This window comes from Ranitomeya imitator, chromosome 8 (assembly GCF_032444005.1).
Source record: "Ranitomeya imitator isolate aRanImi1 chromosome 8, aRanImi1.pri, whole genome shotgun sequence".
NCBI lineage: Eukaryota > Metazoa > Chordata > Amphibia > Anura > Dendrobatidae > Ranitomeya > Ranitomeya imitator.
Window position 1 is genome coordinate 144,856,254 of NC_091289.1, and position 18,678 is coordinate 144,874,931.

Consider the following 18,678-nt stretch of genomic DNA (forward strand, 5'->3'; position numbering starts at 1 on the left):
CCAGGTGCTGACGATGGCTCTCATCATTCTCCCCTGTCACCTGAAAATACAAAGGTGGCATCAACCCCACAAATATGAACCACACTTGCCACCGCTACAGGGCAAGTGGGAAGAGCCGGACAAAGTGCCAGAATTTGCGCATCTAATAGATGTGCCTTTTCTGGGCGGCTGCGGGCTGCTGTTTTTAGGCTGGGGGGCCTATATCAATGGCCCCTTACCAGCCTGAGAATACCAGCCCCCAGCTGTGAGCTTTCGCAAGGCTGGTTGTCAAAAATGGGGGACCCCATGCAGTTTTTAAAATTATTTATTTAAATAATTAAAAAAAACAGCGTGGGGACCCCTCTATTCATGATAACCAGCCTTGCTGAAGCTGACAGCTGAGAGTTGCAGCCCCAAGCTGTGAGTTTTGCCTGGCTTGTTATCAAAAATAAGGGGGAACTCACACCGGGTTTTTCATTCATTTATTTAGTTATAGCGCAGGCGGTGGGTGAGGAATCATCCGCTCCTGCTATCATTGTTATTAGCGGCAGCAGGTGTAGGTTGATGGTCATTGTTCTGACTTGAATATAACTCTCATCATTCTCCTCTGCTCGTGTTGATCACCGGCAAAGCAGGGGAGAATGATGAGAGCTGTCTTCAGCACCCGCAAGTATTACACATATGGACACACAGACATGGATATCTCTGGTACCCATTTTTCAGGTACCGGAAATAAACGGGCTTGTGAAAATGGCCTTATGCATATTTCCCAGTCTTCAAAAAACAGGCTGATAAGTTCTTTAATAAGAAACTTTGGGTTCTCACCTTGCTTTGCATTTACATAAGTAGATTTAATTAGGAAAAGATTAAACAGAACTTGGGATGGACAACTCACTTTGAAAATATGACTTTTACAATACAACGCTCTTATCGTCTATATTTTGTTCCAACAGGCAGATATTATTATTTCAAGTCCTATTCTGAAATTTGGTGACAGTCCATATACTGCTCAGTACAGAGGCTGCGGGGAGCAAGGAGAATACATTCATCTAACTCCTGATTATTTGCTAAATGCAAATCTGTCCTCAGTATATGGATCTCCAGGTAATATTCTAATACTCCATGAATGTTTTTAAAACTTAAAGGGAACCTGTCACCCCGAAAATCGCGGGTGAGGTAAGCCCACCGGCATCAGGGGCTTATCTACAGCATTCTGTAATGCTGTAGATAAGCCCCGGATGTAACCTGAAAGAGGAGAAAAAGACTTTAGATTATACTCACCCAGGGGCGGTCCCGCTGCTGGTCCGGTCGGATGGGCGTCTCTGGTCCGCTGCGGCGCCTCCTATCTTCATTCCATGACGTCCTCTTCTGATCTTCAGCCATGGCTCCGGCGCAGGCGTACTTTGCTCTGCCCTCAACAGGGTAGACAAAGTACTGCAGTGCGCAGGCGCCGGGCCTCTCTGACCTTTCCGGCGCCTGCGCACTGCAGTACTTTGTTCTGCCCTCAAAAGGCTGTGGCTGAAGATCAGAAGAGGACGCCATGGAATGAAGATGGGAGGCGCCACAGCGGATCACAGACGCCCATCCGACCGGACCAGCAGCGGGACCGCCCCAGGGTGAGTATAATCTAACATCTTTTTCTCCTCTTTCAGGTAACATCGGGGGCTTATCTACAGTATTACATAATGCTGTAGATAAGCCCCTGATGCCGGTGGCCTTACCTCACCCGCGCTTTTCGGGGTGACAGGTTCCCTTTAATAGATGTACAAAATGTCAGACTGGAGTGATACAGGCCACCAGTAAGGCTGACTGTTCAGCCACGTGCAAATATTACATTACCCTCATTTACAAATTTCCCTATTATTAATAGTAAACTGGTAAACTAAATAATAAATTGCTTAGTTTGGTAAATGAATGGTGAGATGCTGCTTCTGTCTGTAGGTAGTAAATCAAATGTATTGGCCCATCTACTGCTCATGTTGGGTGTTGGCTTACTCCTGCACAGTGGCCCGCCGGGGAATTCATCTGTTCCCTTCAAAGCCAGTCCGAGCATGCATTTATGATATTATATCTTGTAGCACAGGTGAGGTATTTGCAAACTAATGCATTGAGAACATTTTGATGATTAATTGTTCCATATTACACATATCTTTCTTCCTACCCCTAAGAAGGACTTGTCACCGGGTCAAAAATGAATGTCTAGTTTTGTTTTACTTCTGCCGTTCCTCTTAGTATGATGGGTTTTTTTTCCAGAGATATGGGCCTTTTTATTTAGTGCAAATTTTTATGGTCTTTACCAAGGGGCGTGGTGCTTAGAATTCTCTTGGGGTGCGTATCTTTAGTCTGCTCTGCATTATTACCCTGTGAGCTATGCCACCTTGGAAAACACCATTAAAAAGTAGTATCACATAATAATGGCCATACCTTAAGAACCGTATAGCAAATAGAAAAAATAAGCAAATTAATGCAGTATGGAATAAGAGGGAACAGCAGGAATAAAACCAAAGAAAAATCTGGCAACTTTTGAGCTGTTGACAGGGATAACAATATCAGACACTGGCTATGTCTGTGATATTTATTACTATTGTGTGCTGTTCAGTAATGTGTCGGAATTGACAAGCAATGCAGTAGATCAGTGATGATGCTTTGTTTCCGGGTGGGGAAAGCATCTGCAGCAGTGATATTACCACGTTTGAGTATTCCAGCATACACTGGGGATTCTCAAACAAAACATCATTGGAACAAAAGTAAAAAAAAAATAAAAATAAAAAAAAGATGCTAGAGAAGAGCAGGAATTGTAGGGGAATTCTAAGTTAAGTATATTAGAAAAATAATTAGATTTAAATTATAGATTTGGTTTCAGAACCTGCTTAGTCTCTATTTTGGGTAGAACCATTGAGGGTTTTCTAAGATATGCTATCCTGAAATATCTCGCTAAAAATAACCTCATAACCCAGCATCAACATGGGTTTATGAGTTATTGTTCCTGTCAAACTAATCTGATAAAATTTTCTTAGGAGGTAACTTCCAGACTGGACCAAGGTAAGACTGTGGATCTTGTCTATTTGGAAATTACAAAGGCATTTCAATAAAGTGCCACATAAAGTTTCATACATAAATTAGGAATAATAGAACTAGGAGAAAATTTGTGTAATTGGGTTAACAAACAGTGGTTAATAATGGAACACATTCTGACAAGGTCAGAGTTAACAGTGCAGTACTACAGGGGTCAGTATTGGGCCCTCTCTTTAAACATTTATTAATGACTTTACAGAGTCAAAGTAAAATATCAATGTAAATTTTCAATATTTGCAGATGATGGAATTTCAATGTTTGCAGATGATACTAAACTCTGCAAGGTAGCTAACACAGAGAAGGATAATTTAATATTACAGAGTGATCTATGTAAGCTTGAGCTGTAGACTAAGAAATAGCAATTGAATTTTAGTGTAGATAAATGTAACGTCACGGACTGGGGCCGAGGAAGTTAAATGTACAATTATGTGCTAAATGGTAAAACACTGGGTAAAACTGTCAATGAAAGACTTCGTGTATGGGCGGATGGCAAAGTCAACTTTATTGACTAGCTGCAAGCAGCTGCTAAAAAGGCATACACAATCATGGAATGCAGTAAAAGTGGTAAAAAAAGCTCAATACAAGTCACTAGTGTGTCCACACTTAGAATACTGTGCATAACTTTGGGCTCAGTGTATAAGAAGGACATAGCTGACTGGAGCAGGGGCCGAGAGAAGCGACCATGGTTAAGGGAATGGATGGACCGCCATATGGGTTATCAAACTGGAGCTAATTCAGTTTTGAAGAACATTTTTTTAGGGGCGATTGTATTACAATGTACAAATGTATGAAGGAATAGAAAAGAGATCTTTTAATTATATTTTTACACCTAGGGCTTCAATGATGATGAGGGGGCATCATCCACATTTAAAGAAAAAAAGATTAATTCATTATAACAGAGAGATTCTTTATTGAAAGAGCAGTGTGAATATGGAACACTCTGCAACTTGATGCTGCAATGGTCAATTTATTAAAACTGTTCAAGGAGGGCCTGGATGCCTTTCTTGAAAAATATAATATTACATATTATGGGTACAAAATTCTGTGATGGGAAATAGATCCAGGGAAGTAGTCTGATTGCTATATATGGAGTTGCGATTAATTTTTCCAGTAAGGACTCATGCACGTGACTGTATTTTTGGTAAGAGTGCAATTTGACAAAACATCGGATGGCACTCTAACCAATGCTGTTCTATGGAGCCATGCATGTATCTGATTTTTTCCTCAGTCCAAGGAAAAAATTGCAGCATGCAAAAGTTGGATCCGATTATCAGATTGCTTTCGGACATGCAAGACAATGAGTCTATAGAAAACATTGGACTGCACTTGGATGACATCTGAGTACAGTCTTATTTTTACAAATTGACAGAATGAAGAAGATGGAAACATTTTTTTTAATCTCATCTGAGAAAATCAGAACATACGATCACACTATGATTACATTCTTTTCAAGCGTTAATCAGATTTTGATTGGTGCGTATTTAGCATAATTGGTCCGATTCTCTCAGATGAGATACTGTTGTCTGATCTTTGCTTTAGGCCACGTTCACATGTTCAATATTCGGTCAGAATTTTACCTCAGTATTTGTAAGCCAAAACCAGGAGTGGGTGATAAATGCAGAAGTGGAGCATATGTTTCTATTATACTTTTCCTCTGATTGTTCCACTCCTGATTTTGGCTTACAAATACTGATGTAAAATACTGACCAAATACTGAACGTGGCCTTATATGGAGTAATTAACGTCTGTCTCATGGGGGCTTTATCTTCCTCCGGATGATCATATTAGGTTATAGGTGGAACTTAGTGGAATTCTGTCAATCATAAAACTAGGAAGCAAGTTTTAAACGCTCCTCTGAACAATTCCATTCATACATATAAAACCATTTATGATTAGTGATAAGCGAGTATGCTCGTTGCTCGGGTTTCTCCGAGCACGCTCGGGTGGTCTCTGAGTATTTTGGCATGCTCGGAGATTTAGTTTTTGTTGACGCAGCTGCATGATTTGCGGCTGCTAGACAGCTTGAATACATGTGGGGATTCCCTAGCAACCAGGCAACCCCCACATGTACTCAGGCTGGCTAGTTGCTGCTTCCACAAAAACTAAATCTCCGAGGATGCCAAAATACTTGGAGACCACCCGAGCGTGCTCGGATAAACCCGGAAGTATTTTGCTTTGTTCCGGGACATAGTGCGCCGGCGCATGCGCACTAATAGTTTTTGGCTTTGCCCGCAGTTGGGCAAAGCATACTGCGCGAGCGCAAGGCAAGATTGCTTTGCGCACGCGTTTACTAGGGAGGAAAGCGAATCAACAGCAAGTCAATTTCGCGACCAGCGTGCGGCCAGTGGGAAAAAGGGGTTAATAAAAGACCCGAAAACACTGCCCATGTAACCCAAAAAAGGACCCGCCAAATTCAGGTGACAGGTTCCCTTTAAACGTATTGCAGTTTTCACTCTGGCCACTCCTGCTATTCTAGACTCTTACATAGTGTCCTTTCAGGTAACTCACAAGTACATTAGCAGCAATGGACTGACTCAGACCCTATCTTTTGTGAGCAAATGTGAGCAAAGATCATCAGAAAGGTAAGGAGAGCGTGGTCAGATGAAACATTGCCTATTATGAATGGTGGTTTCTATATCATCAGCTGTGTATAGAGGTGTTACCTGTCATTGTAATTCTGCCTGTGCGATCATAATGAGACATTTGAAAAGTCTTCGGTGAGGAATAGGAAGTATGAATCTAATATAGCCCTGTGGCCAGTGTAAAATTGCAAGATTTTTAGTTAATTTCTTTCTAATACAGAAATGATATGAAAAAAAAAATTACCAAGAATGTTTAAAAAAATTATTTAACACAAAGTCTAATATAAACAATAGGTCATTTTCTGATTATATATTCCCATTAAGTACATTTTTGTAAACTCTCTGTTATCATGTAAATTGTTTAGAAAGTGATGAGTCTTATGTCTATAATCCATAAAATAACTAGAATTAAAATTTTAGGTACCGTATATGTTTTGTTTTTTCTTAGGAAGAACATTTGTCCATGAATGGGCGCACCTCCGCTGGGGAGTCTTCGATGAATATAGCACTGAGGTTCCCTATTACATTTCTAAAGAACTTAAAGTAGAAGCTACAAGGTGAATAATTATATTCATTGTGAATATTATGTTTCTTTCATGTACAATCCTAAGGCACATTGTTCTGTAACAATAATGACACTATTAATCATTCCTGAGAGGGATAGGTTATTTATTTAGTCTGTAGGAATATACATACACTGCTCAAAAAAATAACGGGAACACTAAAATATCACATCCCAGATATCACTGGCTGAAATATTCAAGTCGCAAATCTTTATTCACTACACAGTGGAATGTGTTGAGAACAATAAAACATAAAAATGATCAATGTAATTAAAAATCAATATCCCATGGAGGTCTGGATTTGTGGATTTGGAATGATACTCAAAATGAAAGTGGAAAATCAAACTACAGGCTGATCCAACTTCAGTGGAAATGCCTCAAGACAAAGAAATAATGCTAAGCAGTGTGTGTGCCCTCCACATGTCTGTATGACCTCCCTACAATGCCTGGGCGTGCTCCTGATGAGGCGGCAGATATTCTCCTAAAGAATCTACTCCCTGGGTTAAAGCATCAGTCAACTCCTGGACAGTCTGTGGTGCAACGTGGCATTGATGGATGGAACAAGACATGATGTCCCAGATGTACTTGATTGGATTCAGGTCAGGCCAGTCCATAGCATCAATGCCTTCATAATGCAGGAACTGCTGACACACTTCAGCCACATGAGGCCTGGCATTGTCATGCATCAGAAGGAACCTCGGGCCCACTGCACATGTATATGATCTCACAATGGGTCTGAGAATCTCTTCCTGGTATCTAATGGTAGTCAGGGTACCTCTGGCTAGCACATGAAGGGCTGTGTGGCCCTACAAAGAAATGCCTCTCCACGTCATTACTAACCCACTACCAAAGTGGTTATGCTGGAGGATTTTGCAGACAGCACAACTTTCTGCACGGCTTATCCATACTCTATCAGGTTTGTCTCAAATCTCCCAATCTTGGGGTTCTCTGGCAAATGCCAATTGCACTGCAAGGTGTTGGCCTGTAAGCACAACACCCACTTCTTGCTGTTGGGCCCTAATACCACCCTCATGGAGTCTTTTTCTGACAGTTTTAACAGACACATGGATGTTAGTGGCCTTCTGGAGGTCATTTTACATGGCTCTGGCACTGCTCCTCTTGTTTCTCCTTGCACAAAGGAGGAGATAGCGGTTCTGCTGCTGAGTTGTATCCTCCTACGACCCCTCCCATGTCTCTTGGTGTATTGGCCTGTCTCCTGGTATCTGCTTCATGCTCTGGACACTGTGCTATCAGACACAGCTACCCTTCTTGCCACAGCTCGCATTGATGTACCATACCGGATGAGTTGCACTACTTGAGCAACTTCTGTGGGTTGTAGACACCACCTCTTGCTACTGTACAGTACCTCTATGCGTGAGAGTAATGAAAAAATGCAAAAGCGACCAAAACAGCCAAAAAGGCCGAGAACAGAGAAATGGTCTGTGGTTACCCCTGTAGAACCATCGCTTATCGGGGTTGTCTTGCTAATTGCCTATAATTTCTACCTGTTATGTGTTCCATTTGCAAAACAGCAGGAGAAATTGATTCATCATTGTTGCTTTATAACTGGACACTTAAATTTTGTTGTTAAAGTGTTCCATTTATTTTTTGAGCAGTATATATATATATATATATATATATATATATATATATATATATATATACAGTTTTGTGAAAAAAAGTGTTTGCCACTTTCAAATTTTCTATTCTTTTACATGTCTGTCATACTTAAATGTTTCAGATCACCAAACAAATTTAAATATTAGACAAAAATAACACAAGTAAACATAGAATCCAGCTTTTAAATGAAGGTCTTTATTCTTAAGGGAAAAAGAAATCCAAACCTACAGGGCCCTGTGTAAAAAAGTGATTGCCTCCTAAGCCTAATAACCCTTGCCACCCCTAGCAACAACAACTGCAATCAAACGTTTGCGACAACTGGTAATGAGTCTTTTTCAATGTTCTGGAGGAATTTTGGCCCACTCATCTTTGCAGAATTGTTGTAATATAGCCACATTGCAGCATTTCCGAGCATGAACCACTTTTTAAGGTCATGCCGCAGCATCTCAATTGGATTAAGGTCTGAACTTTGACTAGGCCACTCCAAAGTCTTAATTTTGCTTTTCTTAAGCCACTCAGAGGTGGATTTGCTGGTGTGCTTTGGATCAATGCCCCATTGCCTAGCCCAAGTGTGCTTCAGTTTGAGGTCACGAACAGATGGCCGAACATCCTACTTCAGAATTTTTTGGTAGACATCAGAATTCATGGTTCCATTCTCAACAGCAAGTCTTCTAGGTCCTGAGCAGTAAAAAATCCCTAGACCATCACACTACCACCACCACCATATTTTACTGTTGGTATGATGTTCTTTTCTGAAATGCTGTGTTACTTCTACGCCAGATTTAACGGGACAAATACCTTCCAAATATTCAACTTTTGTCTCGTCAGTACACAGAGCATTCTCCCAAAAGTCTTGGGGATCATATTCAAGATATTTTCTGGCAAAACTGAGACAAGCCTTTATGTTCTTATTTCTCAGCACTGGTTTTCATCTTCGAACTCTGCCATGCAGGCCATTTTTGCCCAGTCTCTTTCATATGGTGGAGTCAAGAATACTGACCTTAACTGAGGCAAGTGAGGCATGCAGTTCTTTGGATGTTGTTGTGGGGTCTTTTGTGACCTCTTCGAAGAGTCGTTGTTGCACTTTTGGAGTAATTTTGATTGGCCGGCCACTCCTGGAAAAGTTCACCACTGTTCGATGTTTTCGGAATTTGTGGATAATGGCTCTCACTATGGTTCGCTGGAGTCCCAAAACTCTAGAAATGGCTTTATAACCTTTTCCAGATTGGCAGATCTCAATTGCTTTGTTTCTCATTTGTTCCTGAATTTCTTTGGATCGCAGCATTATGTCTAGCTTTTGAGGATCTTTTGGTCTATTTCACTTTGTCAGGCATGTCCTATTTAAGTTGTTTCCTGATTGAGAATAGATATGGCAGGAATTAGGCCTGGGTGTGGCTAAGTAATTTAAATAAATAAGGCAGCACACTGCAGCGCTAGAACATACAAACCTGAAATACGAAATTTGAACTGCATTACTGCACTAGAAATATGAAAAATGAGAGCGTTTAGCGCATAAAAATGGCCAATTTTATGTGTACCTGGTAGCCACTTTACGGCATCTCTCTTATACCAGGTCCTACGCTTGCCTTACCTCGCTGAGAATAAACGTCTACATCTGAATGGGTACATGTGAAACCTCTTCCTAGACTAAAATTCTCTCTCTCCATGGAGGGGTACCGGACCTGCTGTAATTAAAACACCTGTGGCTAGAAGGCGGAGTGCACGATCAGAAGGCTAGAGAATACATTTCAAATGTAATGGCTAAGTAATTTAAACTCAGCTTGCTAAAGATGTGGTAAACCACAGTTAATTTATGTTTTAACTGGGAGGCAATCACTTTTTTCACACAGGGCCCTGTAGGTTTGGATTTATTTTTCCCATAATAATAAAGACCTTCATTTAAAAATTGGATTTTGTGTTTAGTTGTGTTATCTTAGTCTAATAATTACATTAGTTTAATGATCTGAAGCATTTAAGTCTGACAAACATGCAAAAGAATAAGAAGTCAGGAAAGGGAAAACAATTTTTCACACGAATGTATGTGTATATATATATATATATATATATATATATATATATATATATATATATATATATATAGATAGATAGTTAAATAGATGACATGACATAACAGCGTGGCAAACACCGCTTCTGATCGGCTGTAAAATTATTACATTGCCAGTCAGACAGCCGCGTTTCATACATTGTCAAATGACAGCATGAGCCCACAGCTATGATTGGAGCTATAAAGTTTACCTCCGGTTATTGGTGTCGGCTGATGGGACTACTGCTCCTATCAGCCAGTGCCTGCTGCCACTAGTAACAGTAAGAGCAGCAGTTTTCATCAGCCGACTTCTGCACTGTAAATAAATAATTAAAAAATAAAACCGGCATGGGTTCCCTGTATTTTTGATAAACAGCCAGGCAAAACTCACAGCTGCGGGCAGCAACCCTCAGCTGTCAGCGTTAGCAAGGCTGGTTATCAAGATTAGAGGGGTCCCAATGTCATATTTTCTCATTATTTAATTAAATAGATTAAAAAAAACGGCATTTTTGACAACCAGCCAAGCTAAAGCAGACAGCTGGGGGCTGGTATTCTCAAGCTGGTAAGAGGCCATAGATATTGCCCAACCCCAGACTAAAAATAGCAGCCCACAGCCACCCAGAAAAGGTGCATTTATTAGATGCACCAATTCTAGCGCTTTGCCTGGCTCTTCCCACATGCCCTATAGTGATGGCAAGTGGGGTTCATATTTGTGGGGTTGATGCCAATCTTGTATTGTCGGTGAGATCCCCGTTAGCACAGTGAGAAAAATGTTCTTCAAATCCTGAAGGTCACATGGGCTCCTTCTAGGAATTCTGAGCTTTAATTTGTTCCCTACATTTTCTATTAGATTCAGGTCCGGTGATTGGCTGGGCAATTTTTGCAGATTTATTTTCTTTCTCTGAATCCAATTGAGAGTTTCCGTAGCTATGTGTTTTGGATCATTATCTTTCTGAAATGCCCTCTTTCATTTCTTCTTCATCATCATGGTAGATGGCAGTAGATTTTTATCAAAAATGTCTCCTTATAATTGTCCATTCACCATTCCTTTCATAACAAGATGTTTGTGAATGCAGAAAAAAGGCCCCACACCATGATGTTCCCATCTCCAAACTACACTGTTGGTATTGTGTTTTATCATAGTGTGTATTATGGCATCCAAATAGTTACATTTTGGTCACATCTGACCAGACTATATTCTCCCAGTATTTCACAGGCTTGTCGAAATGTTGTTGATCAAACTTTAAATGTGATACAACATGCATTTTATTCAGCAATGGAGCTTTGAGTGGTGAGCGTGCATACAGGCCATGTATCACGATTCCTCCGCTCAGTGAATGATTGCTATGCTGTTCTATGGAAACTGTCTTGCTGAGCTGTCTGTATCTTGTGTTGTGAATTCTGTTGTCAAGCTCCCTCCTGTGGTCATGAATGGTACTTTGGCTGGTTCTGTCCATGGGCTTCCTCTGGTGGTGGTGAGTGGGGCTGCGGCTTCTGAGGTTCCTTCCACAGGTGACAAGGTTAATTCGTTAGCTGGCTGCTCTATTTAACTCCACCTAGATCATTGCTCCATGCCACCTATCAATGTTCCAGTATTGGTCTAGTTCACTCCTGGATCGTTCTTGTGACCTGTCTTCCCAGCAGAAGCTAAGTTCCTGCTTGTTTTTCTCTGGTTTGCTATTTTTCTGTCCAGCTTGCTATTTTGATTGTTGTCTTGCTTGCTGGAAGCTCTGGGACGCAGAGGGAGCGCCTCCGCACCGTGAGTCGGTGCGGAGGGTCTTTTTGCGCCCTCTGCGTGGTCTTTTTGTAGTTTTTTTGTGCAAACCGCAAATTTACCTTTCCTATCCTCTGTCTGTTCAGTAAGTCGGGCCTCACTTTGCTAAATCTATTTCATCTCTGTGTTTGTAATTTTCATCTTTACTCACAGTCATTATATGTGGGGGGCTGCCTTTTCCTTTGGGGAATTTCTCTGAGGCAAGGTAGGCTTTATTTTTCTATCTTTAGGGCTAGCTAGTTCCTTAGGCTGTGTCGAGTTGCACAGGGAGCGTTAGGAGCAATCCACGGCTATTTCTAGTGTGTGATAGGATTAGGGATTGCGGTCAGCAGAGTTCCCACGTCTCAGAGCTCGTCCTATATTATCAGTAACTATCAGGTCATTCCGTGTGCTCTTAACCACCAGGTCCATTATTGTCCTGACCACCAGGTCATAACAATCTTGATTGATAGCTTGGCTGGGCTTGCTGGGCTGTCGGTGTGCTGATTGACAGCTCTGCTGCCCAATCTGTGACTGGGATGTGCGGGACTTTCTGCAGGTGTTCAGCGTTCTGGTGATTGCTCAGCTATTTAACTGAGCTATATGCCCCTGATCCCTACCAGACGTAGTGTGTGCTTCTTGGTGAGTGTTAGCCTGATTCTGTTGCCCTGAGTTCTGCTCTTATGCTGCCTGACCCTTTGGACCATGTTCCCACTATCCCTTTGTCTTGTCCATCGGCTTTTGACCCGCTATCTCTTGTTATAGACCCTGGACTGTGACATGACTTATGCCTTTGTCTTTTCCCTTGGTTATCTACGTACTCTCTTGGTATTGACCTCGGAACATCTGACTCTTCTGCCTCACGGCCTGTCCGTAAGTAGTGACTAACGTCACACCATAGAAGTAGAATGCATTACTTATAGTTTTCTTTGAAATAATTGTTCCTACTGATTCCTGGTTCTGTAGCTCTCCACAAATGGTCCTTGGATCTTGGACAACTTTTCTGATAATTCTTTTCACTCCTCTGACTGAAATTTTGCAGGGAACACCTTGTTACACCCAGTTTAAGGTACATTGATGTTCTTTACGCGTCCGTATTATGGCCTCAACAGTGTTCCCTGGAACCTTCAGTAGTTTAGAAATTCTTCTGTCAATTTCATCAGTATATTTTGCAACAATAAGGTTGCAAAGGTCCTGAGACAGATCTCTGGTTTTACCCATTATGAGATGTGGCACCTTCTTACTAAGACACTTTTTTATAGTTGAATCAGTTGATATTTTTCACTAAGTGGATTGGCTTCTAATTACTGATAGATTTCAGCTAGTGTTATGACTTTCCATGGCTTTTTGCACCTCTCTTTCTTCATGTGTTCAATTCTTTTTCCCTATGTCATTTCTCATTATTACACATAATTTAATTTATGGACATCTATGGTTTGATTTATTTGCTTGTGTGGATTGGATGAATTACTATCAACATTTGGTGAGAATTTCATGTCAATAGCACCACTAGAAATAAATTTACTTAGAAAATTGGTACCGTGTTCAATACTTACTTCACCCACTGTATATATACAGTGGGGAAAATAAGCATTTGAAACACTCCCAATTTTGTAAGTTTCCCCACCTACAAAGAATGGAGAGGGCTGTAATCTTAATCATATTTACATTTCAACTGTGACGAACAGAATAAAAAAATAAAAAACAGAAAATCACATTGCATGATTATTAAAGAAGTAAATTGCATGAAATAAGCATTTGATCACGTACCAAATAGCAAGAATTATGGCCCTCAGAGATATGTTAGTTTTTCTTTAAGAAGCCCTCCTACTCCGCACTCATTACCAGCATTAATTGCACCTGTTTGATCTAGTTATCTGTATAAAAAAACACCTGTCCACCACTCAATCAATCACACTCCAATCTTTCGACCATTGCCAAGACCAAAGAGCTGTCTAAGCACACCAGCGATAACATTGTAGACCTGCACAAGGCTGGTATGGGCAACAGGACACAAGGACAGCAGCTTGGTGATAAGACAACAACTGTTGGTACAATTATTAGAAAATGAAAGAAACACAAGAGGACTGTCAATCTTCCTCGGTCTGGTTCTCCATGCAACATCTTGCCTCGTAAAGTAAGAATAATTCTGAGAAAGGTCAGAAATCAGCCTAGAACAACATGGAAGGACATGGTCAATGACCTTGAGAGAGCTGCGACCACAGTCTCAAAGGTTACCTTTAGTTACACACTACGCCGTCAAGGATTAAAATCCTGCAGGGCGTGTAAGGTTCCCCTGCTCATGCTAGCACATGCCCAGGGCCGTTTGAAATTTTCCAATGACAATCTGGATGATTGGCATGGGAGAAGGTCATGTGGTCAGATGAGTCCAAAACAGAACTTTTTGGTATCAACTTCACTCGCTGTGTTTGGAGGAAGAAGGATGAGTACAACTACAAGGACACTGTCCCAACTGTGAAACATGGTGGGGGAAAACCTCATACTTTGGGGGTGCTTTTCTGTGTTTCTGAGGCACGTTTGTTGACATCACATTTTATGAGGACAATGAAAGATTAATATAGGACTTCAGCAGGAGGAAAGTTATTATGTAAAGGCTGGGATATTGTGAAATATGCTCTTCTGTGATCCCAACAATCCCAATTTTTTTTGAGGGGGGCCCAGTTAGAACTTCTGCTATGGGGCTCCATGATTTCTATGTATGCCCATGCTTATAGTAATAGCGCCATCTTGTTCTCCTTATAATAATAATAATAATAATAATAATAATAATAATTACCCCTGTGCCTCCCCATATCTCCTTATGATAATAATGCCCTCCTCTGTGTCCCTATTGTAATAAGTTCCTCCAGTGCCTTCTTATAGTTATACAGCCCCCCATAACAATAATGCCACTGGTGCTTTCATACAGTAATAATGCCCTACTGTGCCTCCTTATCATAATAATATCCCTTTCCTGTGCCTTGATATAGTAATCATGCTTCCTTGTGCCAACATATACTAATAATATTATCTCCTTGTGCTTCCATATAGTAATAAAACCCCCAATATCTCCTTATGGTAATAATGACTCCTTGCCTTTCCTCACAGTAGTAATGTCCCCCAGTGCCCTTTTACAGTTATACAGCCGCCCAAAAAAGTAGTGCCCTACCATACCTCCTTATAGTAATAATATCCCCCTCCAGTGACTCAATGAAATACCACATATAGTAGTAATGTTTCCTGTGCCTCCTTATAGTAATCGTACTTCCTTGTGCTCACATATGGTAATAAAGCCCCTCTGTGCCTCCTTATGGTAAAAGTGTCCCAAGTGCGTTCTAACAGTTATACAGCCCCTCTGTGCCTCCTTGTAGTAATAATGCCCCCTGTGCTTCCATATAGTACCAATTCTGTTTTGTGCCTCCGTATAGTAATTATATTTCCCCGACTGTGCCAAGAAAAAAATATAATAAAGAAGTGATGGCATGGTGCCACCTAATGTTTCCTGTGTAGCCTCTGCCAGGATGCAGGGTAGAAGTCGCCTGCGGTCTTCATGAGTAAGTGGCAAGGAACATAACCGATGGCTGCCTGCTCTGCAACAGTAAAGAACATTATCTGCATCTTAAGAACCAGGATATCGTTAAAAGGCCAATGTGACCCACTACCATACCGGCCCATCTGGCATTTTCTAGCCAAACTCTGCTGTTATCTATATTAAGAGTCATAAGTCCTTCTTAGATATACTTATTAATATTTAAAGAGTTACTTTATGATATCCAGTGACAACTTTTCTGTGTGTTTAACTTAGAGACAATAGGGTGCTGCACTTACATCTGGTATTAGATAAATATACACAGCGCATTGTAAATTCTGAGCAATCACCTTTCTACTTTTTACAGAACATCAGATTTCTTCATTCTTTCTTTGTTTATGATCTTCGGGGTTAAAACCTAACTTTCATTGAATTCTGAAGCACACGATAGAGACGTGTGCACTGGGTATATGTGAGTCCTTAGGTCACTATCTGACAAAGCTGCATGCTTTACTTGTTCTGCCATGAAAAATATTTAGAATTGAGAGTCCTCAGTGGTTGATACCTTTTAATGGCTAACTGAATAGATGGATTGAGAGTTTGATTTCTCACCTATTAGACCTCTCTCAAAGGTCACAAAGGTGTTGTGAATTCTGTGGCAGAGCTCCCTCCTGTGGTCACAAGTGGTACTTCGTCTGAATCTCTCTGTAAGCTTCCGTTGGTGGAGGGAAGTGGTACTGCGGCTTCTGAGTTTCCTCCCTCAGGTGATGTGGTAAGGTCGTTAGGTGCTGCTCTACTTAACTCCACCTAGTGCTTTGATCCTGGCTTCCTGTCAATGTTCCAGTATTGGACTTGTTTTCCTCCTGGATCGTTCCTGTGGCCTGCTGCTCTGCATAGCTAAGTTTTCCTTTGCTATTTTGTTTGCTTTTCTTCTGTCCAGCTTATCTATTTGTTTGCTGGAAGCTCTGGGACGCAGAGGCTGTACCTCCGTGCCGTTAGTTCGGTACGGAGGGTCTTTTTGCCCCCTTTGCGTGGTTTTTGTAGGGTTTTGTGTTGACCGCAAAGTTACCTTTCCTATCCTCGCTCTGTTCAGAAAGTCGGGCCTCACTTTGCTAAATCTATTTCATCTCTACGTTTGTCTTTTCATCTTACTCACAGTCATTATATGTGGGGGGCTGCCTTTTCCTTTGGGGTATTTCTCTGAGGCAAGGTAGGCTTATTTTCTATCTTCAGGCTAGCTAGTTTCTCAGGCTGTGCCGAGTTGCATAGGTAACGTTAGGCGCAATCCACGGCTGCCTCTAGTGTTGTTGGATAGGATTAGGGATTGCGGTCAACAGAGTTCCTACGTCTCAGAGCTCGTTCTATGTTTTTGGATTATTGTCAGATCACTGTATGTGCTCTGACCTCTATGTTCACTGTGGTACTGAGTTGCCTAATCATAACACAAAGGTATATTTCCAATTCTGTGTCAGTTCTCTGGTACTGGTGTCCTCTAGATTTTATTGGAATATTAGTCAGAAAGATTCCCTATAAACAATACTTCCCGGTTTCTGGATGCTTCCATGGCTTTAAATATTTCTCTATCCTTCTCAACCAGATGCTCCGCCAATCTTAAAGGCAGTAACATAATACAGGAATGTGACGAGGATGTTTGTTCGGTAAGAAACTGCAAAGTGGATGCTGAGACTGGTCTTTATGAACAAGGTTGTCTCTTTTTGCCTGAGAGAGTCCAGAACGTGCAGGAATCCATCATGTATTCTGCAGTGATTCCATCTGTAAGTATTAATCAGGCTAAATACCTAAAGCCTACCAACAGTTATAGTAGGTTCTAATATGTTGCACCACATCCTTTACATGAAATCTGTGTGGTGATATTGCATAATTGCACCATTGCTTGTTCATCAGACAACACATGAACACAAAGTGGTATACAGGCCAAAAACCATGCATATTGAGAAGCTGTGCACATGGAAGATTATATAGCCACATATGGACACCTCCATGGAAAGGATAAATAATAGATCAAAATTAAAATTAAAAAACGTCTCTGCGCTGTATAGTGTGAACATGTGTGGTAATTAGTCCTATAAGCTACCATCCACTGTAATCCCCATCAATCCCCATAAGTTGTGTAGTACTAGTAATACACCATCAGGAGTGTCTTGTGCAACTTATTATATATATATGCCTTTGCATATGTATCCCTTTACCTAGATGTCCTATAGGTGTGAATAGCGCAGGTAACAATATCTAAATTCAGGTTTCTAATATATCAAAATATTTATTATTGCATAAAAAAAGTGTTTTGGAACCAGACATAAGGAATGAACTAGAGTGATTCTGAAATGCGTTGTTTTATGGAGTTAAATATTTTTAATATTTCTTTATCCTTTTCATGGCGGCACCAATATGTATCTTGCATTTTTCCATGTACGGTTTCTCATTGGTTTAAGTCTGAGAGCTGATTGTCATCAGCCGGTGATGCAGCAGACGTAAATTGCTTTTCTTGTGTTTTATTCAGTTTTGTGCCTGCCATTGCACAACTTCAGCCGGTGAGTGGATATCATCATTTAGCCATTTCATCACTTCCTACAGTTTTACACTATGAAGTGCTTCTCCTGTGTTCTTTTTCTATCAAAGTCATATATGAGAGGTGATATACCGTTAAAGCACACTGGTTTATTGTGATGTATGTGCCTATATGACTCACTTTCCTTAGAAGCTTTGCTGCCATCCATGTTACTGAGATGGATCATGCCAATAGGGGTTTTCCAGTCTTTTGATATTGATGACTTATACTTTACATCCAGCTGCAGCCAGAGCTGGTAGCAGCTGATTGGTGGGACTGCCACCTAAAATCCTGATATTGATGACCTATCCTAAGGAAAGGTTATCTACATTTTCGACCAGAAGCCCCTTTAGACAATGTTCTTCCTTAACTACAAGCTCTGTGTGCTTCAACATGTACAAAGAAATCCCACGTCTGGCTTGTGCCTACCAGCTATAATGGGCTATGTACTCTGAATTTGCACCAGATAAGTTCATGCACCTGCCTTTCACTTTCCTTTACTTGTATTGCACTAGTTCTTGATAGGTTTTCTTCACCTTTCACACCGAAAGTCAGAGTAATTATGCTGGTTCTTTATTGACCGCCCATGTTATTCTTTTTTCTATTCTTAGATAATATCGTTCTGTAATGACAGCAATCATGTCATTGAAGCTCCAAGCCTACAAAACAGAATGTGTAATTGTCACAGCACGTGGGACATCATCATGACCTCCACAGATATCATCTCCACTCCTCCAAGATCTGATACTGATCTACCTCTTCCTACATTTACGCTAATGCAATCTAGGAGAAGGGTCATCACATTAGCAATAGATATTTCCGCAAGCATGGGTCCTGTACGTAGATTGACAAAAAAAAGTTAAATTCACGTTATCAATAAATGAATACTACTTTGTCAGAATATGTTAAGTTTTTTTTATTGGTGACACAGATGGGGACCTAGTGTATAACCCAACCACAAAGT

The 18,678-nt window shown here is 40.8% G+C and overlaps 1 protein-coding gene across 1 annotated transcript in view; it reads left to right on the forward strand.

Moving 5' to 3' along the window:
* LOC138648036 (calcium-activated chloride channel regulator 1-like) overlaps nucleotides 1-18,678 on the forward strand; it is a 71,193-nt gene that overhangs the window by 7,354 nt on the left and 45,161 nt on the right. The window contains exons 3-6 of the mRNA XM_069737506.1: nucleotides 933-1,083; nucleotides 6,085-6,193; nucleotides 16,743-16,920; nucleotides 18,326-18,550. Coding sequence (XP_069593607.1) covers nucleotides 933-1,083; nucleotides 6,085-6,193; nucleotides 16,743-16,920; nucleotides 18,326-18,550 — 663 coding nt within the window. The remainder of the gene's footprint in view (nucleotides 1-932; nucleotides 1,084-6,084; nucleotides 6,194-16,742; nucleotides 16,921-18,325; nucleotides 18,551-18,678) is intronic.